Source organism: Papio anubis, chromosome 2, assembly GCF_008728515.1.
Source record: "Papio anubis isolate 15944 chromosome 2, Panubis1.0, whole genome shotgun sequence".
Taxonomy (NCBI): domain Eukaryota; kingdom Metazoa; phylum Chordata; class Mammalia; order Primates; family Cercopithecidae; genus Papio; species Papio anubis.
This window is the reverse complement of record NC_044977.1, coordinates 105813952-105840124: the sequence shown is the minus strand read 5'-3', so window position 1 is coordinate 105840124 and position 26173 is coordinate 105813952. Positions and strand designations below refer to the sequence as shown.

The 26173-nt window shown below is 39.2% G+C and overlaps 1 protein-coding gene across 5 annotated transcripts in view; it reads left to right on the top strand.

The window, feature by feature from the left end:
- The window catches only part of VPS8 (VPS8 subunit of CORVET complex), a 252301-nt gene that overhangs the window by 201049 nt on the left and 25079 nt on the right, over window positions 1–26173 (top strand). For all 5 annotated transcript variants that reach the window (XM_003894741.4, XM_009201234.4, XM_021934597.2 and 2 more), the window contains one exon: window positions 20715–20768. In XM_003894741.4, the coding sequence (XP_003894790.3) occupies window positions 20715–20768 (54 nt within the window). The remainder of the gene's footprint in view (window positions 1–20714; window positions 20769–26173) is intronic.

The following is a 26173-nucleotide window of genomic DNA, read 5'->3' as shown; positions in this document are numbered from 1 at the left end:
TTTATTTTTTAGGGCCATTCTTGCAGGAGTAAAGCGGTGTCTTACTGTGGTTTTAATTTGCATTTCTCTGATAGTTTAGTGATGTTGAGCATTTTTTCACATGTTCAGCCATTTGTATATCTTCTTTTGAGAATTGTCTATTCGTGTCCTTTGCCCACTTTTTGACAGGGTTGTTTTTTTCTTGCTGATTTGTTTGAGTTCCTTATAGATTCTGGATGTTAGTCCTTTGGTGGATGCATAGTTTGTGAATATTTTCTCCCACTCTATGGGTTGTCTGTTTACTCTGCTGATTTTTCTTCGCCTGTGCAGAAGCTTTTTAGTTTAATTAGGTTCCATTTATTTATTTGGGCTTTTTTTTTTGCATTTGCTTTTGGGTTCTTGATCACGAAGTCTTTGCCTAAGCTAATGCCTAGAAGGGTTTTTATGGATTCAGGTCTTAGATTTAAGTCTTTGGTGCATCTTGGGTTGACTTTGTATACAGTGAGAGTTGAGGATCCAGTTTCATTCTTCTACATGTGGCTTGCCAATTATCCCAAGCACCTTTTGTTGAATAGGGTGTCCTTCCCCCACTTTATGTTTTTGTATGCTTTGTCAAAGATCAGTTAGCTGTAAGTATTTGGCTTTACACCTGGTTTCTCTGCTCTGTTCCATTGGTCTGCATTCCTATTTTTATACCAGTACCATGTTGTATTGGTAACGATACCCTTGTAGTATAGCGTGAAGTTGGGTAATGTGACGCCTCCAGATTTGTTCTTTTTGCTTAGTATTGCTTTGGCTATGTGGGCTCTTTTTTGGTTCCATGTGAATTTCAGGATTTTTTTTTTCTAGTTCTATTTAGAATGATGATGGTATTTTTATGGGAATCGCGTTGAATCTGTAGATTGCTTTTGGCAGTATGGTCATTTTCACAATATCGATTCTACCCATCCATGAGCAAAGGTATTTCCATTTGTTTGTGTCATCTGTGATTTCTTTCAGCAGTGTTTTGTAGTTTTCCTTGTAGAGGTCTTTCAACTCCTTGGTTGGGTATATTCCTAAGTATTTTATGTATGTATGTATGTATGTATGTATGTATTTATTTATTTATTCTTGCAGCTATTGTAAAACGGATTGAGTTCTTGATTCTCTTGGTTTGTTGTTGGTGTATAGCAGTGCTACTGATTTGGGTATGTTAATTTTGTATCCTAAATCTTTATTGAATTCCTTTATCAGATCTAGGAGCTTATTGGATGGGTCTTTAGGGTTTTCTAGGTATACAATCATGTCATTGGTGAACAGTGATGGTTTGACTTCCTCTTTACTGGTTGAGTGTCCTTTCTTTCTTTCTCTTGTCTGATTGCTCTGGCCAGGACTTCCAGTACTAAGCTGAATAGATGTCAGTGGGCATCCTTGTCTTGTTGCAGTTCTCAGGGGAAACCATTTTAAAATTGGATCTACACATCAGCAGCAGGTTTGTTTCTGAGGCTATCTCATTCTGCAGGACAGGAAAGATGACCCAACATTTTCGTTATCAGGAAACTTCAGTAAGATCAAATCTAGACACTTTATTGTAATTGTATGGAAGACAGAATGAGAACTATTTTGTTTTTTCTTAAATTTTCCTCTAGCTGTCTGTGTCCCTTGATTTTCTTGCATAAGATATTGTAAAAAGATCTAATGGGTTAGGTAACATAAGAAGGAAGAGTTTATCTATCAAATACATATCAAGTTTATTTATCAAATACATGTGTTAGATGTTTTATGTTAAGTTAGTCTTTACATCAAGTTATGAGGGTGATATCCTTATTTTACAACTGTAGGAACTATCTGTAGCTCAGAGAATGCGGGCCAATATTTGACCTCAAGTTTGTAAGACCATTATCACCCTGAATTGTCCTAACACCAACCTAATCTGTTTTTATTCTGGCTTTATTGAAACCTGGTAAAGCTGATTTTTCAAATACATCCATACCGTATTGGCAGTCCTAATTAAGATTTCTCACCATTGTGTGAACCATTCACATTTCCAGTTATAAGAAAATTCAAAATGAAAATACTATTTCTACTATGACAGTTTCTATTAAATTTTGTTATAAGAAAGTTTTACTTTGCTCCCTTAATTTCCTTTAAAAATCTGTCATCCTGGTTAAGTTCCTACGCAGTGCATGGAGAGCAGCACAAGAGGGCCCAGTGACTCAGACATCAAGCTGAAACAGGCAGTCAGCTTCCACCTGTGGTGCTCTAGACCTAGAAGATGGTGAATGCATTGGAGTCCCCTCACTGCCTTTGTAATGGGATCCTTCTGTCAAATAGCTTTTTATTTCATCTTTTTCCAAGATGTGAGATAATTAACTTTTACTTCTTCAGTTTCTGGCTCCAGCTCTACAGGATGCAAGAGTTACCCTCAAAACTATGGTCATGGCAGATAAAGTCTTTCTTCCTGCCACTTCTGTCTCACTGCTTTTTTCATCACTGGTCGATATATGCAACCAATAATTCAGACATAATAGTTGTCTGCCAACAAGGTTACATAGATGTGATGGGGGTTATACCCCAGAAAGCCTGCTTTCCTCTGGAAGAAGCACTTTTAGTCTTCAAAAAAAGAAATGACCCAAATTACTTTTTTTCCTTATCTCCCCCTCTTCCTCCTTCCCCCAAGCTTACTGAAAATCAGGCCTATAGAATAGGCCTTGTAAATCCATCTGATTCTCTTTCTCATTTCTCTACATACTACCCACAGGAGAAACTAATTTCAACTGAAGTACTCAACATTCTAGTATATTTTCTCAACAAACATTACTCAATCAAATAATTTATTTTTTAAATTTTATTTATGATTTTTGAGATGGAGTCTCACTTTGTCGCCCAGGCTGGAGTGCAGTGGCACGATCTTGGCTCACTGCAAGCTGCACCTCCCGGGTTCATGCCATTCTCCTGCCTTAGCCTGCTGAGTAGCTGGGACTACAGGCGCCCACTACCACGCCCAGCTAATTTTTTGTTTTTAGTAGAGGCGGGGTTTCACCATGTTAGCCAGGATGGTCTCAATCTCCTGACCTTGTGATCCACCCGCCTCGGCCTTCCAAAGTGCTGGGATTACAGGCATGAGCCACTGCTCCCGGCCTATCAAATAATTTAAATTTCTCCTTTGATTATTTCTTTATTAAATTCGTAGTAGCAAATAACAATCTTCTTTGGCATTGATTAGCATGAGAAGAAATTATCTTGCTATTAATTGTTTAAAAAATAGTATTTGTTAGTCAACAGGCAACTTGATATAAATTCAAAGAAAAATATCTAAGATTTGCTAGATTTCAATTAACAGGGCTCGGAGTTCTTGAGAGTAGATAATAAGCTAACACATTGTTATGTACCAGAACATTCAAGTTGTTATTCCTTTTAAAACTTCAAAAGCAAGAACATTCTTAGACACTCATTAGGGAGTTTTATATGGTATTGTTCAAAATCAACTGAGTTTTTCCCCACTACTTGGAACTGGTTTTATTTCTTGGTGTTTATTGTTCTCTAGGAAAATGTTTTGTCTTTTGGGGTAAATGTACAAATAATGCCAGGAGGAAGTATGAACAACTTCCAAGTAAGTATTCAGTAAATGATATTTATGTTCACTAGCCATAATTTTCTGTTAACCATTGCACATTGCTTAATTATTTTGAATTCCCACTATACTTGGAGATTCAGTTTATATGCCATTTAATGAAATAGGAACAGTGATATTAATGCCTGTTTTCATTTGTCCGTTTTAAAAGAATATTAGCTTTCTGATATAAATAGGTCATATCAATACTCTGTTACTATAATTAAATATATATTACTATAATTAAACCAAATACTAAAAAATGAGATTTCAGTGTTCAGCAGTAGTGTCATTTCTCAAAAGAGTGTCTTCAACATTAAACTTATAAATTAAATGAAGATTAGTATGTCTCAGGAGTACATAGAGATGATTGATCATCCTAATATAAATGCAGCATTTTGAGGATACTTTTGCCCATTTTCCAATAATCTTGTTATTGTTCTGTAGTACTAAGTGATTCATTACTTCAGCCAGTATTTAATGTTAAGTGATTCATTACTTCAGCCAGTATTTCATGTATGCCTGCATTGAGCCAAACACTATTTCTGGTATGACAATACATTGGTGAATAAAAAAATAACCATAGTTCCCACTATCATATAGCTTGCCATCTAGTAAGGGAACTAGACATAAATAATTAAATAAACAAGCATTATATCAAATATATAGCTTCAAATTGTGATAGGTACATAATTGGCATAAAGGGAAATAGTAGAATATTATAGGGAAAATAACATGAGGGAAACATACTTTAGATAGTTAGGGAATCTTTATATGCAGAGGTAATATTTAAGCCAAGACTTGAAGGCTAAGGTGGTACCAGCCATGTGAAAAACATTTCAGGCAAGAAATTTCAGGCAAGAGAGAACAGCAAGCACAAAGGATCTGAGGAGACAAATGACTTGTTCAAGGAACTGAAAAAAGATCAGCAGCTGGAACATAGTGCCTAAAAGGGAAAATGGCCAGAAATGAGGTTGAAGAAGTGGGTAGACAGGGCCTGGTTAGCCTTAAAGACCCTGGTAAACAGGTAAGCATGCATTATATCAAATATATAGTTTCAAATTGTGATAGGTATTTAATTGACATAAAGGGAAAGAATAGAATATTACAGGGAGAGTAACATGAGGGAAACCTACTTTAGATTAGGAGACAAATGACTTGTTCGATCAAGAGTTTGGTTTTATTCTTAGGAAACACTGAATGGTGATTGCAGTTGTAGAAAATGAATAGATAGCCAGATTTGTATTACCAGCCCAGTTCTCACTTATTTTCCAGAGCTGTGTAACAATCAGACTTTTGAAGTTCTGTAAATTTGTACATTTCCCTTTGATGCAGAAAAATCTTCATACAGACAGAACTAAGGATGAAAATAATACCAAGAAATTGTTTTTAGTATTTTTATAGAACTAAGGCTTTGATGGAAATATGAGATAAGGACATAAATTCTGTTGTCCAATAAAAAGTGAAAAAAATGCAATTTTACCAGTGATCAAAGAAATGCAAGCTAAATCAACTATACAATACCATTTTTTTTACTTATTAAGCTGGCAAATATTTAAAAATACATAATTAAACTGAGACACATTAAAAATACATATGCATTTACATTGATAAGGATGTGAGGAGAGAGATACTTTTATGTACTACTAGTGGGAATGCATATTTGTGTAAGTCCACAAGCCCTTGTCTAAGTCACTTTGGCCAGATATGTTTCAGAATTCAGAATTTTTTGGATTTTATAAATGTAACATGAAGACTTTCACTTCAGGACAAGATGCATTTGGAGGGTTTTTTTTTGGAGAGGGGAGGGGCAAAATATATAAAATAATGGTTCATAAGACATTGGACACCAGGCAGTGAATGATAGTGACCCCTGAAAAATAAGAAACAAATGACATAAACCCTAGGATTTCTACCAGATTACTCCCTGGAGAAAGTTTTCATGCCATGACTCAGAGAGGGAGAACCAAGGCAGAGCTTAGTCCCTCTGGGTCAAGGGGACAGAGCTCAGAGTCCAGGAAGGACAAGGTGGCTAGAGTTTGCAGGATGGAGTATTAGGAGAGAGCCATACAGAGGGCTCCATAGATCTGCAGAAGGTAACTTTTGAGTATTCAGTTTAGTACTTACCCACTTACCCACTGTGTGAGGAAACTACTTCAGGTCGAAAAAAAAAGTGTCACCCAAAAGGATTAGATTGAACAATGTCCCAGACTCACAGAGAGCCAGAAATAATGCTTGCTCCCACCAGCCAGCCTGGAAATCTTCATAAATCCCAAGGTAGCACTGAGAGTACTAAGTAAGTTCTTAGCCTCAGTAGTGGGGAAAAAATTAACTTTAAACTAACTGCCACTTTGATCTCACCTAACAAAGCTTAAAAGCAACCTAAAAAGATAAAACTATTTCCAAGTGTTTTAACCACATTGCAGAACAGAGCTTAGCAATGTATAAAGAATTATTAAAATATCCAATACCCAACAAGATAGAATCCACAATGTCTAGTATTTGATCAAAAATTACTAGGCATGCACAGAAGCAGGAATATACAAGCCATGATAATGAGGAAAAAAAAAAACCCATTGAAACTAACACAGAAATGACCCAGATGATAAAATTAGTAGACAAGGACATTTAAAGTTACAATTGTATTCCATATGTTCAAGAAGCTAGAAGAACAATTGCATATGTCAAATGGAAATATGGAAGTTAGAAAGAACCAGCAGAACATCTAGAGATTAAAACTACAATGTCTGAGATGAAGAGTTATACTAGATAAGATTAATAGCAGAATGGACATTGGAGAAGAAATGATTAGTGAACTTAACAATATAGCAATAGAAACTATGCCAAATCAAACACAGAAAAAAGACTAAACAGAAATGAACAGGGCTTGGTGCAGTGGCTCATGCCTGTAATCCCAGCACTTTGGGAGGCCAAGGCAGGAGGATCACTTGAGCCCAGAAGTTTTAGACCAGTCAGGACAACATGATGAGACCCTGTCTTTACAAAAGTTTTTTAAAAATTAGCCAAGCGTGATGGCACATGCCTGTAGTCCCAGCTGAGGAGATGAGGCAAGAAGATCACTTGAGCCAGAAGGTCAAGGCTGCAATGAGCTATGATTGTGCCATGAGACTCCAGCCTGGGCACCAAAGCAAGACCCTATCTCAAAAAAGAAAAAAGAAAAAGAAATGAATAGATCATTGGTGAACTGTGGAACAACTTCAAGTGGCCAAATATACATCTAATTGGAATCCTAAAAGAAGTAGGGACACAGAGTAAAAAAAAAAAAAAAATCTGAAGAGACGTAATAGAGTTCTAATTCCAGTAATGGCAGAGCAGCCTATATTAGATGACTTTTGTGCTAATAATTATAAGCCCTAGGTAAAATATGTAAAAAACATTGTTTAGAGAGCAACTGGAAGCAGGCAGAAACTATAGGGAATGCAAACCTTGAAAGAAGAGAAACAAACTAGATGAGTTTTACATTTAACCAGCTTTTCTAGGGCACTTCTTGGCTTGCCATGGAGCACTGGAGAGAGGAGCTTGAATAGCAAGTCTCATTCTTACTGGGTTGAAGAAACAGAGGTCAAAGTACAAGACTACCAAAGCAGCTCTAAATTGAGGGAGAAAATCTCAGAAAGAAGCATGCCACTGAAGAGGGAGCCCCAAGTTCTCTTTGCAGATTTCCAAATTGTGTACAGACAGACCATGCTTCCAGAAAGCAGCATCAGGTCCTAAAGAACTAAGCAGAGATTTCAGCAGCTGCCTGGTGCTGAGTTTTGAATGTAAATGTTGCTATGTTACAGGGATTGATAAATACCTCAAATTTTTTGAAACTGCAGAAGGGCTATGGTTGAGGACTAAGGGATTTCTCAGGACTAAGGGCAAAAGCACAATAAATCCTAACAAAGCCAAAGCCCAAACTATCATAGGATCAGTAGGAGGAAGAAGGGAAGTGTAACCTATAATCAAGAGAGAAAGCATCAGTAGAAGCAGACCTATGAATGACCCAGATGCTGGAATTGGCTGTGAAGGACTTTAACATAGAAATTATAACTATGTTAAAGTATTTTGTGGAAAAGATTAGCAGAATGATTGAACACATGGAGAAACCTCAGCACAGAAGTAGAAACTCTGAAGTAAAACCAAGTGTAAATTGTAGAGCCAAAAAACATATCTAAAGTGAAAATTTTATTAGGTGTCCACAGCATTTTTAACGCTAAGAAAAAAGTTAGTAAATTTGAATACAGTTCAGTAGAAATGATAATTGTAACTGAAGCACAAAGGCAAAAATAATTGAAGAAAGTGAAAAAGCTCTCGGTGACCTGTGAAACAATATCTGGAAGTCTATCGTATATACAAATTATAGCTATATCTATATTATATAGATATATATTAATATATGTTAGATATTTATAAATTATAGATATATGTACACTATATATGATATATATGATAGACAAATATATGAATATATATGTAACAAATATAGAATATATATATAATTGAATTTCTGGAACATTAGGAGCAAGAGAATGGGAGCTGGGGACATTGGACCTAATAATATCTGCAATTTTCCCGAATTTCATAACAAACATCAACCCATAGAGTCAAAAACTCAGCAAACCTCTAGCAGAATAAATATAAAGAAAACCGTACCCAAACACATCATAGTCATAGTCAAGCTGCTGAAACCAAAGATGAAGAAGAAATCTTAAAAGGAGCCAAAGACAACAATAAGAATGATGACTAATTTCTTATTTTTTAAAAAAGGAGGCCAGAAGACAATAAACTGGCATTTAAAATGCTAAAAAGTAAGTTAATATGGTGCATGTATTATACATGACATTCCTTGCCAAGACCAGCTCAGTCGTGGAGACCATAACCCAGCAGCGCTAGAGGAATTACACACACACATAGAAATACAGCGTGTGGAGTGGGAAATCAGGAGTCTCCCAGCCTTCAGAGCTGAGAGCCTCAGACAGACATTTACCCACATATTTATTGACAGCACGCCAGTGATAAGCATTGTTTCTATAGATTATAGGTTAACTAAAAGCATTTCCTACAGGAAATAAAGGGATGGGCCAAAATAAAGGGATGGGTCTGGCTGGTTATCTGCAGCAGGAACATGTCCTTAAGGCACAGATCGCTCATGCTATTGTTTGGGGTTTCAGAACACCTTAAGCAGTTTTCCACCCAGGGTGGGCGAAGTGTTCCTTGCCCTCATTCCAGTAAACCCACAACCTTCCAGCATGGTCGTCATGGCCATCACGAGCATGTCACAGTGCTGCAGAGATTTTGTTTATGGCCAGTTTTGGGGCCAGTTTATGGCCAGATTTGAGGGCCTGTTCCCAACATGTCCCCCTTATTTGTTTTGCAAAGCGATAAAAGCAAAGGCAGCTTTGCATGGTGAGCTACTTCTCACAGGAGTCAGGATCCACATCTGCAGACTATACAAAGACAAACAACACAGATTAAAAGCACAATCATCATTGAAATCACAGACCTTCCATGTATTTTTATCCATTTTAATGGATTACTAGCTGCTAATTTGTCTGCAGCTCCTTCAAGCACTCCAGTTCCTGGCATTATGCCTGGGACACTTTAAGTATTTGTTCTTTCAATTTCGTAATATCCAAAGACAAGTTTGTAGAGTGTCCTTCTAGATGCTTTTTTATTCTTTCCTAAATTTTGGTCTTATTAAGAGCTATTCATAGTTTCCACAAATCCTTATGTTTAACTCCTACAACAGGCCATATCATTGGAGGTTGAGGTGCCACTATACCACCATGGTTCCAGATAATAGGAACTCTTGCCGTACTTCTTACCATTTCTACCATCTGACCATTTTGTTCAGACCAGCTGAACACAGTGTGGCCGTGGCACCCAGACTGAGAGGTGCAATTTAAGCTAAACATCCCCTTAGGGGACCAATCAATAATGATTCCATAGGAATCATTGTGCAGCACCTCTGCCTGTTCTGCAATGCAATCTTCCCAAACAAGTACACTGATTTTTTCTAACTGGAACCAATCCTGTTTACAAATAGGTTTTTGAGGGTGGTATGCCTCAATTATTGGAGCAGATTTATTATGGTAAATCCTGAGATCAGAAAGCATGTGTAACTGTGTCAAAGTGATTACATCCAGGCATTATTGCCAGCCAAGATTGATAAATATGCCCAATAAGTATAATTGTTCTCTGTGCCAGCCCTTGTTGAAGGAATATTCATGGCAATGGTAATCACCACTATCATAGTTACCATTAAATTACTCATTGTGACTGGTTGTCCCGCTTTCCTCAGGTTTTCTTCCGCCATCTGTGACAGCTTCTTAATCTGTCCCCAAGTAGGTGGCTGTGTTCAACGGGTGTTGCTCTTGACAGTTGGGGTCCTCCTCAGCATCAGTCTTGACATGGCTGCAACCGGAGGGTCCTCGGGTTCCTCCCAGAATCTCTTCCTCGGCATCTGGCTTATGATAAGGTTTCAGGTGTCTTAATGGTATCCAAATCAGCTGTTGATTCGGTCCTGGAGAAACACAAGCATAACCTCTACCCCAAGTTATTATTTTACCTATTTCCCAACTTTTTGTTATCAGATCTCTCCACCAAACCAGTTGTTCTGCTTCTGTCTTTGCAGCTGGTTTCTGTAGATGCTGTTCAGCCGCTGATAGCATCTGGCCTTTAGACAGGCTCAAAAAATTTAAAGTTAATAATGCTAGATTCACTTGCGTATCAGGTGTCCCATAGTACCTGTTTCTCCCCCTTTTTTGTTTTTGTAACTGGTGTTTCAGGGAGAGATTCATTCTTTCCACTATGGCTTGTCCTTGAGAATTATATGGGATGCCAGTAATGTGTTTAATATTCTATGTAGAGAAAAATTAGGTAGAGCTCGGCTAGTATAGCCTGGGACATTATCTGTTTTAATAGAAGCTGGAATGCCGATCACTACAAAACACTGCAAAAGGTGACATTTAACACAGGCAGAAGACTCTCCTGATTGGCATGTAGCCCAAAGTGAGAAAAGGTATCCACACATACATGTACATAAGCTAGTCTCCCAAATGAGGGAACGTGTGTGACATCCATTTGCCAAAGAGAATTAGGTTCCAGTCCTCAAGGATTAAGTCCTCTTGTAAAAGATGAGGAATGCACCATTTGGCAAGTTGGGCATCGCTGGATGATAGCTTTAGCTTCTTTCCAGGTAATGCTGTATCTGCATTTGAGACCAGAGGCATTAACATGGGTTAAATTGTGAAAGTGTCTAGCATTAGACACTAGCGATCAGCCATTTGATTTCCTGTAGTTCAAGGTCCTGGAAGAGGTGTATGAGCCCTAATGTAAGTGATGTAAAAAGGGTGCATTCTCCTCTTTTAACTGATGTTTGCAGTTGGGTAAATAAAGTCATCAGTTGTTCATCTGTATGAAATTGTAACTGAGCATTTTCTATTAATGTTGTGAAATGAACCATGTATGAAGAATCAGAAGTCACATTAACAAGCATATCAAAAGCAGTCATACCTCAATTACAGCTACAAGCTCCGCCTTTTGAGGTGAAGTATAGGGCGTCTGAAAAATTTTACCTTTTGATCTGGAATAAGAAGCTTTACTGTTAATAGACCCATCTGTAAAAACATTCCCAGCACCTTCAGTTGGCTTAAATTTGGTTATTTTAGGGAGAATCCAATTAGTTAATTTCAAAAATTGAAACAGTTTTGTTTTAGGAAAAGGGTTATCAAGAATACCCACAAAGTCAGCTAAATGGGTTTGCCAAGTAAGACTATAAAAGCTTGCTGTATTTGTGCCTTCGTGAGAGGAACAGTAATTTTTCCAGGATCATATCCATGTAATTTAACAACCCGAGTTCTCCCATTTCCTATCATAGTAGCGATTTGATCCAAATAAGGAGTTAGGGTCAGTGAATTTGTATGTGGAAGAAAAAAACATTCTACTAAGCCCTGCTTTTGGGCAATAACACCAGTAGGTAAATGCTGAGTTGGAAAAATTAGCAAATCTAGAGTCTTTTCTGGATCTATTTATTTACGCTTTATGGACTTGCTTTTTAATTAGCTGCAGCTCTGCCTCAGCTTCTTTTGTTAATTGCCAAGGGCTAGTGAGACTAGGATCTCTTCTAAGGATAGAAAACAGATTACTCATGGCATAGGTAGGAATGCCTGTAGAAGGTCATATCCAGTTAATGTCCCCTAGTAATTTTTGAAAGCCATTTAATGTTTTCAATTGATCCCTACGTATGGTTACTTTCTGTGGCACAATGGTAGTGTTATTTACTAAGGCCCCTAAGTAGGAGTAAGGAGTGGTAGTCTGAATTTTGTCAGGAGCTATAATTAAACCAGTGTGAGAAATCGAATTTTGCAAGTGATCATAACATTGGAGTAATATTTCTCAAGTGGGGGCAGCACAAAGTATATCATCCATATAATGAATAATGTAACACTGTGAACATTTTTTACAAGTAGGTTCAATTGCTTGTCCTACATACCTCTGGCAAATTGTTGGACTGGTTAACACGCCTTGTGGCAACACTTTCCAATGATAACGCTTAGCAGGCTGCAGGTTGTTTACTGCAGGAATTGTAAATGCAAACCTTTCAGTCCTGGTCAGCTAAGGGCATAGTAAAGAAACAGTCTTTTAAATCTATGACTGTTAAAGGCCAGTTTTTCGGAATCATAGCAGGAGAAGGCAATCCTGACTATAATGTCCCCATTGGTTGTATAACTGAATTGATGGCTCTTAAATCAGTTAACATTCTCCATTTACCTGATTTTTTCTTAATTACAAAAACTGGAGAATTCCAAGGGGAAAATGTTGGAGCTATGTGTCCATTTTCTAATTGTTCAGTAACTAATTCCTCTAAAGCCTCCAGTTTCTCTTTTACTTAGTGGCCATTGTTCTGTCCAAATTGGCTTATCTGTTGACCATTTTAAAGGTATAGGTTTTGAAGGCTTAACAATGGCTGCCATCAAAAATGATATCCTAAACCTTGGCAGGAACTTTGTCTTTCCACTTGAAGTAGTTCCTTCAAACCTTGTAGATTTTTTCCTAATCCCATACCAGGGACATACCCCATTTCATGCATTATATGTTGACTTTGAGGGCTATATAATTGTTCTGGAATTAGAACTTGTGCTCCCCATTGTTGTAATCAATCTCTTCTCCATAAACTCATAGGTACAGAAGTTATAATTGGTTGAATAGTCCCAGGTTGCCCATTGGGCCCTTCACAATGCACAATATAACTACTTTGATACCCTTCAGGGGCTTTACCAGCTCCAACTATGTTAAATTGGGCAGATTGAATTGGCCATGTGGACGGCCAGTGTTGTAGAGAAATGATTGAAATGTCCGCTGCTGTATCTACCAAACCTTTAAATTTCTTTCCCTGAATAGTTATTTCACAGCTGGGATGTTCATCAGTAATTTGATTTACCCAATAAGCTGCTTTCTCTTGTTTATTTGTGCTTCCAAATCCTCCTGTTCATTTAATTTCACTTTTCCCCATTTCCACATACGGCACAATCAGGAGCTGTGCTATACGCTCTCCTGGCTCTGCTTTCCAGAGAACAGAAGTAGATATAACAATTTGAATTTCCCCATTGTAATCTGAATCAGTGACTCCTGTATGTATTTGCACTCCTTTTAAATTTAAACTAGACCTTCCTATAAGTAATCCTATCATCCCTGCTGGCAAGGGTCCACAGACCGCTGTTGGAACTTTTTGTGGGGGTTCCCCAGGCAGAAGACTCACAGCTTTTGCACAGCATAAATCTACTGCGGCACTACCAGCTATGGTGGGAGACAGACATTGTACAGGGGTGAGGGAATGGCCTGAGCTGGAAATGCCCCGGTTTGGAATGGAGCCCGGGACGGCCCCTCATGGCATTTCCCAAAATCAGGTTCCCATCTTTATCAAACTTAGAATGACACTGATTAGTCCAGTGTTTTCCTGTTTTACATTTTGGACATATTTCAGGCTCAGCAGTTTTCTTTTTTTCCTTCAACTGGCAGCGTGACTCGCTGATTTTTTCTACATGCTTTTTTAGTATGACCATGCTTCCCACAGTTAAAACAAGCTCCAGGAAACGGAATATTTCCTTTATCCACTCTCAGTCCTGCCATTGCCTGGGCTAGCAGAGTAGCCTTATGCAGATTACCTCCAATACTGTCACAGGCCTTGATATAATCAACTAAATGTGCTTTTCCTCTAGTAGGTCACAGAGCAGCCTGGCAACCAGGATTAACATTGTCAAAAGCTAATAACTGCAGCACTATTTCCTGAGCAGCTGAATCTGCAATCACCTTTTTAAGAGACTCCTGTAACCGAGCTATAAAATCTGCATACGGTTCTTTCAGTCCCTGCTTTACAGCACTAAAGGAAGGGTATTGTTCTCCACCTGAAGTGATTTTTTCCCAAGCCCTAATGCACACTCCTCTAAGCTATTCTATGGCATCATCCTGCATAACCACTTGTGCATCTAAACCAACCCAGCTGCCAACCCCCAAAAGTTGGTCTGCAGTTATGTTAGTTTGAGGTTGGGCCTGGGCGTTGTGAGCAGCCTGAATGGAAGCTTCATCTGCCCACCAAGTTTTAAATTGTAAGAACTGAGCAGGAGTTAGACAAGCTCGAGTAAGAGCATCCCAGTCAGTAGGAATCATGTGACTGGAAACAGCAACATTCTTTAACAGTCCCATTAAGAAAGGAGAACCTGGTCCATATTGATTAATAGCTTGTTTAAATTCTTTGAGTAATTTAAAAGAAAAAGGCTCAAATGTAGCTATAATATTTCCCTGTTTATTATGGGGGTGTATTCTAACAGGGAACTGCCAAGCCTCTAAATCACCCTCTCTTCTAGCTTGCTGAATTTCTGCCTGAATCGAACTGAGAGCAGTTGCTCAAGGCGCTGCTTGAACAGTCACTGGGGCAACTACTTTTCACCCAGTATCCTCTGGAAAAGAAAGATCTGGAGGATCAGGCCGCTCTTTTTCTTCAAAATAATGAGGGGGTGTAGAAGGGTAGGGATGAACCTCTTCCTCCTTCCTCCTTTGCCGCTTTAGCTTTAGCTGGCAAACAGACCTGCTCTCTTACCTCTTCTGTTATTTCATTGTACTCTCATTCCCCCTCATCATTAGTGTGAAAAGGTTCCAAGGTGGAACGAACCAGAGCCCGCTTGTCCCATTGTTACCCTGATGCTTCCAAGCTCCCCTTCTTACTCACCACGGGGATTGCTTAAGAGTACTCGAGTGTCCTCCAGCTTGGTTCCACATTCTCCAACCGTCGCTCTGGCGACCCTTCAACTCAGGTTTGAGCCCCCACGTTTGGGCACCACTTGCCAAGACCAGCTCGGTCATGGAGACCCTAACCCAGCAGCGCTAGAGGAATTAAAGACACACACACAGAAATACAGCATGTGGAGTGGGAAATCAGGAGTCTCACAGCCTTCAGAGCTGAGAGCCTCAAACAGAGATTTACCCACATATTTATTGACAGCAAGCCAGTGATAAGCATTGTTTCTATAGATTATAGATTAACTAAAAGCATTTCTTACGGGAAATAAAGGGATGGGCCAAAATAAAGGGATGAGTCTGGCTAGTCATCTGCAGCAGGAACATGTCCTTAAGGCACAGATCGCTCATGCTATTGTTTGGGGTTTCAGAACACCTTAAGCAGTTTTCCACCCAGGGTGGGCGAAGTGTTCCTTGCCCTGATTCCGGTAAACCTACAGCCTTCCAGCGTGGTCGTCATGGCCATCACGAGCATGTCACAGTGCTGCAGAGATTTTGTTTATGGCCAGTTTTGGGGCCAGTTTATGGCCAGATTTGGGGGCCTGTTCCCAACAATTCCTGGTATGGACTAGTCTTTATTTCATAATTAAATGCTTTTGAGAGACAAGTAGAGACTATAAATGGTCTCACTTTGGTTCAGGCCACGTTTTGCTGCCAGATGACTTTTGGTGTGAGAAATATTTTTTAAACAATCCTTTTGGTTTCAGAGCTTTTTGGATGTCAGAATTATAGGAAAGGGATTTGTGGACCCATCTTGTCTGAAGGAAAAGTAGTAATACATATTTTTAAATGGTTACACCCTTTGAAGCAGGGACTTACAAGAATCTGTCCAACAGAAATCATCAAGTTTGTATGCCAAATATTATATACAAGGATACAACATTTTAAAAAATAATTTTTAAAAATTGAAAATAACCTAAATGTACCAATAGCCCACAGTTGATTAAATTAGTCATGGTATGTCTAGGCAGTGAATGAACTGCTTTGTAGCCATGAAAAATCATATGGTAGAAGAATATTGATATGTCAAAGTAAACATTCATAATGTGCAACATAGATCACAAAAACAGTGATTCCAAATTTTAATAGCAGTTATTGCTGTATGATTGGATTGTGCTTTTTATTTGCCTTGTTGAAGCTGTTATATTTCTTAAATTTCCGTGACTGAACATGTATTTCTTTTGTAATCAGAAAAATTAAGACTTTTTTTTTTTTAAGATTTAAAAAGGCTTCACTCTGTTGCCTAGGCTGGAGTACAGTGGTGTGATCATAGTTCACTACATCCTGGACCTCCTGGGCTCAAGCAGTCCTCCTACCTCACCCTCCCAAGTAACTGAGGCCTCAGGTGCACACCACCACTCCAGGCTAATTTTTAAATGTTTTGTGGAGATGGCATTTTGCCATGTTACCCAGGCTGGTCTCAAATTCCTGGGCTCAAGCCAACCTCCTTTTGGCCTCCCAAATTGCTGGGATTACAGGTATAAGCTACCATTCCTAGCCCTATTTTAACAACAATAAAAGGCCTGGTGTGGTGACTCATGCCTGTAATCCCAACATTTTGGGAGGCCAAGGTAGATGGATTACCTGAGGTCAGGAGTTCGAGACCAGCTGACCAACATGGTGAAACCCCGTCTCTACTAAAAATACAAAAATTAGGTATAGTGGGGTGCACCTGTGATCCCAGCTACTCGGGAGGCTGAAGCAGGAGAATTGCTTGAAGCCAAGAGGTGGAGGTTGCAGTGAGCTGAGATTGTGCCATTATACTCTAGCCGGGGCAACCAGAGGAAGACTTCGTCTCAAAAAAAAAAACAAAAAACAAAAAACAAGATGATGAAGAATTCATATTGCTCATATTGCTTTTAAACTTCAGCTCAGATTGTTTCATTAAGTCAGGAATCATTTTATTAACAAAGATCACAAAAAGTTCAGCATTATTAAGGCCCTAGCCTAGTATATCATCCATATCCCCAGATCTAGTGTCTGCACACCTGGATTTAAAGTGTCTCTTTTAAGCTTCATTGCCTGAGGCATTTCCAGAAGGAATCCTGTTAAGTGAAAAAATAAGGCCTTTCATGAGGGATGCTGGACCACTTCCGTTGCCACTTCAAACATGTTCTGACTTAATCTCTAGAGAACAGCCTTCTCCAATAAATTGTCCACCAGCACATCTAATTCTTGGCTTGTTTCTAAAAGTCTGCAGGTTCTTTCATGAGGTCACTTTTTTAAGCTTAAATAACTACTTTGCTTTGAAAATCTGTTTTCTCCCTTTTCAAAAAGAGCATACCAGAAGTTAAAATTGGATCATTTTTAGCAAGCTGCATCGGACATCTGGAGTGAATTGAAGAGTATGAATGTCATAGTATGTTACAGCAAAGACTGTCAAGTCTAATTTTTGCAGATCTACTAAATCTGAAAGGACAGTCTGGACAGCTAGCAGTTTTGATTGTTGAGCTGAGGTGTGTTTCCTAAAGTTATTCTTAAAATCAGAGAGGTTAAACAAAACCTGCAGCGTGGTCCTACTTGAATAGCGATGCAACGGTGATAGGAAATATCTTTATCATCTATATTATAGTCTCTTATAATTAGAGTTGAAAGAGGCTTGAGATCTTGTGACTGTTTACCAGTACCTCATTCTAGTCAGATAGTATCTAGTATCCATTGAGCTACTTATAGTAATAATTATATTTTGCCCTTGATATGGTTTGGCCATGTCCCCACACAAATCTCGTCTTGAATTGTAGTTCCCGTAATCTCCATGTGTTGGGAAAGGGACCTGGTGGGAGGTAATTGAGTCATGGGGCCGGTTACCCTCATGCTGTTCTTGTGATAGTGGGTGAGTTCTCATGAGATCCTATGGTTTTATAAGGGGCTTTTCCCCTTTTGCTTGGCACTTCTCTCTCCTACTGCCTTGTAAAGAAGGATGTATTTGCTTCCCCTTCGCCATGATTGTAAGTTTCCTGAAGCCTTCCCAGCCATGTGGAACTGAGTCAATCAAACCTCTTTCCTTTATAAATTACCCAGTCACAGGAATTTTTTAATAGCACCATGAGAATGGACTAACCCCTGTAAATTAATAAGTAGATATTCTGGTCTCTGTATATTTAATATTTTTGCTAGAATTCACTGCTGAAACCCTGTGGGCTAGGAATTTTCATTGCAAAAGGATGTTTGATAACAAATTGAATTTATTTAATAGATATAAGGCTATTCATATTTTCTGTTTTGGGTCCATTTGTGTAAGTTCTGTTTTTAAGGAATGTATCCTTTTCATTTAATTTGTCAAGCTTATTGGCATAAAATTATTCACAAAAGGCTCTTACCATCTTTTAAATATCTGTAAATGATGTTGCATGTTGTAATATATCCTCTTTCATTGCTGATACTGGTAATTTATAGTCTCCTTTTCTTGATCAAGCTCCATAGCAGATTATCAATTTTATTTATCTTTTCAAAGAACCAATTTTGACTCTGATAATTTTCTTGGTTGTTTATTTTTATTTTTATTTCACTGATTTTTGCTGCTTATTATTTACTTCTTCCCTACTTAGTTTGGTTTTACTTTGATCTCTTTCTAGTTCCCTAAATTGGAAATTTGGATCCTTTATTTTAAACCTTTCTTGTTTTCCAAAATAACATATGGGCTGTAAATTCTTCTAACCACTGTTTTAGTTATACACTTCAAATTTCTTTAAATGCTTTATTGAGGTGTAATAACTGATATAAACTGGGCATATGTAAAGTGTATAAATTTGACATATGTATACATTGATGAATCTGTCACCACAGTCAAGATAATGACTCTACCCATCACCACCAAAAATTTGCTTAATCCCTCCCTTCTGTTCCCTGGCAACCACTGATTATCTTTACAAACTAATTAAACAGTAGATTACTTTGCATTTTCTTGAATTTTAGATTAATGAAACTATAAAATAGATATACTTTTTTATCTGACTTCTTTCACTCAGCATAGTTCTTTGCATGATTGCATCATGTATTTTTTTTTTTTTTTTTTTTTGGAGACGGAGTCTCGCTCTGTCGCCCAGGCTGGAGTGCAGTGGCCAGATCTCAGCTCACTGCAAGCTCCGCCCCCCGGGTTCATGCCATTCTCCTGCCTCAGCCTCCTGAGTAGCTGGGACTACAGGCGCCTGCCACCTCGTCCGGCTAGTTTTTTGTATTTTTTAGTAGAGACGGGGTTTCACCGTGTTAGCCAGGATGGTCTTGATCTCCTGACCTCGTGATCCGCCCGTCTCGGCCTCCTAAAGTGCCGGGATTACAGGCTTGAGCCACCGCGCCCGGGCTGCATCATGTATTTTTAAGCTATTAGGTGCACAGATGGTTAGCATTGTTGTATCTTCCTGATGAATTGACCCCTTTATTATTATGGGATGACCCTTTTTGTACAGATAGTAGTCTTTGCTCTAAAATCTAGTGCTATCGGCCAGGCGTGGTGGCTTATGCCTGTAATCGCAGCACTCTAGGAGGCCAAGATGGGCAGATCACCTGAGGTCAGGTGATCTCTACTAAATACAAAATATTAGCCAGGCGTGGTGGTGCATGCCTGTAATCCCAGCTACTTGGGAGGCTGAGGCAGGAGAATCACTTGAACCTGGGAGGCAGAGGTTGCAGTGAGCCAAGATCATGCCATTGCACTCCAGCCTGGGTGACAGAAGTGAAACTCTGTCTCAAAAAAAATAAATAAATCACATGCACACGTATGTTTATTGCGGCACTATTCACAATAGCAAAGACTTGGAATCAACCCAAATGTCCATCAGTGACAGACTGGATTAAGAAAATGTGGCACATATACACCATGGAATACTATGCAGCCGTAAAAAAGGATGAGTTTGTGTCCTTTGTAGGGACATGGATGCAGCTGGAAACCATCATTCTCAGCAAACTATCGCAAGAACAGAAAACCAAACACCGCATGTTCTCACTCATAGGTGGGAACTGAACAATGAGATTACTTGGACTCGGGAAGGGGAACATCATACACCGGGGCCTATCATGGGGAGGGAGGAGGGGGGAGGGATTGCATTGGGAGTTATACCTGATGTAAATGACGAGTTGATGGGTGCAGCACGCCAACATGGCACAAGTATACATATGTAACAAACCTACACGTTATCCACATGTACCCTAGAACTTAAAGTATAATAAAAATAAATAAATAAATAAATAATTTTAAAAAATCTAATGCTATCATGGTATATTGTCCTCATCCTTTTCCTTTTAACCTATTTGAGCCTTCATATTTAAATGGTGTTTCTTGTAGGCAGCATGTAATTGGCTCTTTTTCATTTATCTAATCTGAAATCCCTATATTTTCAGCTTTTCAAATATTTAAAGATATTTCTGTACCATTATCTTTTCTTCCTTGGACTAAACATCGTCTTATTATGGTTTGGCTGATACTTTTTCTAAATCCTTCACTATTATCAAACTCTTCTGTCCATGCTTTGCTTTAAAGGGATATTACATCACAATAGAGATTTTGAGTCACCTTCTGCAAGAAATGCTGATCATTTATTACTTCATTTGCTTAACATGATCACCAAAGATCTATCTAGTCCCTCACCATTTGGTTAAAACCCATCTAGACCATCTGTCCCACTTTTCTTACCCAAATCATATTTTTTTCTTGGGTCACTACTGATTTTTTGATCTCCAGAAAAATTTCAAGGGGGCGTAAGAAAAAATCTATTAATCAATGAATTTCCTCTGGAAATAGCTGTTTTATCTTAGTTATACCAATTCTAGTTGAATTATTTTGAATGTGGGTCAAACAAAACTAGACTATAACTGAAAGGGTATTAAAATGTTTGCCTTTTTCTTCCAGGTAAAAATGTCTCCATCATATCATCAGTCCAAAGGGGATCCCACTGCTAAGAAGGTGAGTTTGTTTTAATAAAGGCAAAAAACCAGTTCCTCTTCTGCATGTTTATTCTCCTATGTGGAACAATATTCTCAACATGGCAATGATTTCTAATCATCTTAATGCTCTCCAGGGTTATTTCTGATTAGATGCTTTAATGACATGTCTCCAGGCCTTCTTGGCTCCTCCAGAGAAGCCAAGTTGGGTTTTGACATCAGTCTCCTAGCAACTATCCGTTTCTAGAATTTCCATCTTCTATACCAGGCATGGTATCATGGTAGCAGGTGAAAGATACTCATAGGAAAGCTATATAGTTTGTCTTAATAATGTGCTTTACTTTGGCCGGGTGCAGTGGCTCATACCTGTAATCCCAGCACTTTGGGAGGCTGAGGTGGACGAATCATCTGAGGTCAGGAGTTCAAGACCAGCCTGGCCAACATGATGAAACCCCATCTCTACTAAAAATAGAAAATTAGCTAGGCGTGGTGGTGCATGCCTGTAATCCCAGCTACTCCAGAGGCTGAGGCAGGAGAATCACTTGAACCCAGGAGGTAGAGGTTGCAGTGAGTCGAGATTAAGCCACTGCACTCCAGCCTGGGCAACAAGAGTGAAACTGTGTCTCAAAAAAAAAAAAAAAAGTGCTTTACTTCTACAGAGCTGTGCCTTAAAAAACTGGCCTGAGATATTAACAGCACATGAGAAGGTCTTCAATAAATACTGGCAGAAGAGAGCTCTCATGTGTGCCGCTTCAGTTCCTGACTGTAAGCTTTGTAACCACAGATAGGGTCTGACTGTTTTACACCCTATCTGAGCAATGCATAGATGATGTGAAGAGAACCACTAAAATCTTTTCCTTTATCCGGCTGCAAAAGTGCGGTTGAAACATGGTAAACAAATTGACATTTCTGCTCGTTTCTTTCATCATTTTTCTTTCTCTAATAGTCAAAGTGTTTTTTTTCCTTGCCCTTTTTTACCATTTCAGCCAGCATCCGTATCAGTGAAGGACTATAGAACAAAAATAACCACCTGCTGGCTCTGTTGACTAACAGCAGGTTTTAGCTTCAAAGCAATGTTCCAAAAATGGGTCCCCCTCCTCTGACTTCAGAATCCCCTGAGACTTTTTCAGAAGAGAAGAGTCTAAAAACAAAATATGTTGTCTGAAAAGGCCTATAACACACTGCACATAAAAATCCTCTTTCACGCTTGTCAAGGCAGTAAGGGCAGGCGAGACTGAGGCAGTGACTGTTGATACTTAGAACCATCACACTGTAACGCGAAGAGTGGGGGGAGCCTGTCATTTTAGTCTCGCTCAGTAAATAGATGAGGAAATGGGAATCCAGAGGGATTCCAATTTTTTGTCTTGGCTCTCCAATGTTAGCTATGGAATACACTTCTAACATAGTGATGTCAAGCATGTGCTTTGGATACCACCAGACTTGGGTTCAAAGATTTACTCTTCTACTTATTTATCTGAATGACCTTGTGTAAATTGGCCCCTCTGTTTCATCCTATGTAAAATGGTGATGCTACTCTCAGAATTGTCCTGAAGATTAAATGAAATACTCTACTGTTTAAGAGTCTAACATTGTGTTTGACATATAGTAAGTACTCAAGCTGTTGTTGACACTAGTATTAAAATGCAGGTCTCCCGGCTCCTAATCAGATGTCCTCTTACTTTATCATGCTGCTTGTATAATATTGTTCATTCAGCAAGTATAGTCTACCCTTCACATTTGTGGGTTCTGCATCTGTGGATTCAACCAACCACAGATTGAAGATATATGGGGGGGAAATGATAAAAAATAATGATACAACAATAAAAAACAGTACAACTATTTACATTGTATTAGGTATTATAAGTAATCTAAAGATGATTTAAAGTATATGGGAGGATTTACACTGGTTATATGCAAATACCATGCCATTTTAAAGGACTTGAGCATCCATGGATTTTGGCATCCACAGGAGGTCCTGGAGTAAATTCCCCACAGATACCAAGGGATGACTGTATTTCTTTTTTTCTTTTTTTTTTTGAGATGGAGTTTCCCTCTGTCGCCTAGGCTGGAGTACAGTCGCACGATCTCAGGTCACTGCAACCTCCGCCTCCCGGGTTCAAGCGATTCTGCTACCTCAGCCTCCTGAGTAGCTGGGACTACAGGGATGCACCACCACACGCAGCCAGTTTTTGTATTTTTAGTAGAGATGGGGTTTCACCATGTTGGTCTCGAACTCCTGACCTCATGATCCGTCTGCCTTGGCTTCCCAAAGTGCTGGGATTACAGGTGTGAGCGACTGTCTTTTTTTTTTTTTTGAGACAGAGTCTCACTCTGTTGCCCAGGCTAGAGTGGAGTGGCACAATCTCAGTTCACTGCAACCTCTGCCTCCTGGGTTCAAGGATTCTCTTGCCTCAGTCTCCTGGGTATCTGGGACTGCAGGCACCCACCACCACACCCAGCTAATTTTTTTGTATTTTCAGCAGAGACAGGATTTCACCATGCTGGCCATGATAGTCTCAATCTACTGACTTCATGAGCCACCCGCCTTGGCCTCCCAAAGTGGTGGGATTACAGGTGTGAGCCACCACGCCCAGCCAGCTGTATTTTGTTACACTGGTTACTGAGATAAACAGTGGACTAGAGATGAGGTCCTGTTCTCAAAGGTCTCAGCATTTATTGAGAAAAGTAGACGGGTAAACTGACAGTTACCATACACCTTGACACATACCATGGAAGGTGCACAGGGTTCTGTGAAGGCGCCAAGGAAAGGCCCTATTCTGAGATGACTAGGCTAACTTAGTGCAGTTCTTACGTTCTTTATGGAAGAAACCTCCATGAAGAACTTTGAGGAATGGTTAGCTGCTTCCCTACAACACTGTTACCACATTAGAGTGACAGCAAATTCTGCCATGTATATAGGCATTTATTAAATAAATACTCATTTAGAAATAGGTTCTGCAACCTATTTTTCAAACTGAGTAATGTCCCAGCTCTTTGTCATTTTAGGTGTGTGACCTCTTGTAAGGGATGTGACATTACAGAAGCAGGATTCTGTTACTCAGAATCGGCATCAGGCAAACAGACGCTTCCTAAGCCGATGACTGCACACAAGTGGCCCGGGCAGCATTCCTTTGTGATCAGATGCAGACTTATTCCTGCTTTATGCAAAAGCTGGGACTATCTCTAAAATATTTTATTCAATATACATATCTCAGATACCTTTTACTTTATCAATGAGAGTCCATTTCCAATATTCACCATGGTGGTTAACAGGTCATTACTTTCACCAATAAAAATATTTCCATTTTTAAGCTAATGAGCCAAGTCTTAGTGTTGGTGAACATAGAATAGCTGAAGAGCTTTTTTTAGTGGCTGCCTTGTGGAGTTCATGTTAGCTGGCCTCTTCTGAAATACAGATTCTTAATTTGGGCCATGACCATTCCTGAGTTGAAGCCCAAAAGTAAATAGCACATACTTACTATCACGCTGTTTATGCCGTCTATCCTTACTTGAAAATATATATCATAGTGGGTGGCCATTCCAGATTAGGGGTCAGGAAAGGCTTCCCCGCAAAGGTAAAGTTTGACCTAGTCTTAAGAAACAAGGGAAATGATAACCTAGGCAGATGGAGGTGAATATAACACATTGTAGGAAATGGGAGTGGTTCTGCATGTCTTCAATATAATATGAAAGCATGGAGAAGTCTGGTAAAAGATAAATAGGGATTCAGACCACAAAGAACCCAAGTCTGTGAAGTTTGCTTTCTATCTTGACGATAAGGTTTCCAGCAAAGGTAAGATTAAAAGCAGAAAGACCAATTAGAAGAGTAAGATATTTGTCCAGGCAAGAAAAAAGGTCCTAACCCTAGGCTATCTTAATGGAGTAAAGAGATTAGATGGATTCAAATATTAGCTATTTTTTTCTCTCAGAAAACCCTGACACTCTCCTTAAATCTGAGTAAGTGTCCTTCCTTCCCTGAGCTCATAGCACCCTGAATTAGTCCCTACCAATACCTGGATGGGTTGAGGTTGCCTGTCTACTTAATGCCCATCTCCCATTAGGCCATATGCCTCGTGAGGGCAGAGCGGTAACCATGTCAGTCTTGTTTACAGGTTGTATCCTTAAGTGTAGAACAAAGTAGTCACTCGTTCATTGTTGAATAAATGAGAGATATACGAAAGAGATTTCACAGGACTCTGTGGTTGTTTATGAGAAGTGAAGGGGAAAAGAAATTTCTGGCTCTGATGACTAGAGGAAAAATAAATGAAACATCATTATTGTTTCAGGCTTGTCTCCCAGGCATGGCCAGTTCCTTATTGAATCAGCAGTACTCGAAGAGAGATTTACCTGAAGATCAGTGTGAAACTCAACACCTAATTATTACTTCCTTAGTTGGGTATATATTTTTGTGTTGATATGCTTGTATGCTCATGTACATCTATGTATATATTCTGGTTCTTATCCTTGAGCTACAGTCTCTCTTCCCAAAGTTGCATTGACAGATGGAAGCAGCAGTAGTGTCTGTTGAACAGAGTGACTGCCAAAGTGACATGTGTAGGAAACACAAAGGAAGCAGTAATGTTCTTGATTTAGCTAAAAAGTCTCTGTTGACCGATAACTGAAGGAAGTGTTTGGTGACTCTGCTGTCAATATTGGCCCTGCCAAGAGCTGGATTCAAGTGCTAAGGAAACCAGAGTCATGTTCTGTAGGACTCTGCTCACTTCCTGGGGCTTCTTTTTAGGTGTTTCATGTAGGAGTCACTCTGTAGAATGTCACTGTTCCACTCTGCCGCTGCATGTCAGAGTGTGCATCACATTCTACAACATGGATCTTTTTTTCTTTTTTTTTTTTTTTTTTTTTTGAGATGGAGTCTCACTCTATCACCCAGCCTGGAGTGCAGTGGTGTGATCTTGACTCACTGCAACCTCTGCCTCCCAGTTTCGAGCAGTTCTCCTGCCGCAGCCTCCCGAGTAGCTGGGACAAGCACACGCCACCACACCCAGCTAATTTTTTTGTATTTTTAGGAGAGAAGGGATTTCACCGTGTTGGCCAGGCTGGTCTCAGACTCCTGACCTCAACTTCCCAGAGTGCTAGGATTACAGGCATGAGCCCCCATGCCCGACCCACAACATGTATCTTTTTACTAGCATTTTGCATTATAGATATTCTTTACAAAAGCTTTAGATTGGCAATATTTATTGTATATAAAATTGGTATATATTTATATAAAATTTCTTCTTAGTGGGCTCTAATTGATAGTTTCAGTAACGGAGTTGGAAGATACACATGGTTCCTTAGGACCTTTAGTATTTGATCATGTATGACCAGAAATTTAAAAATCAAGAATCATTGCCTTCAGATAAAAATTGACATAAAACCCACTGCAGTGAATTCCCCAGGATAGATCCAAATGGAGGTGTTGACAGT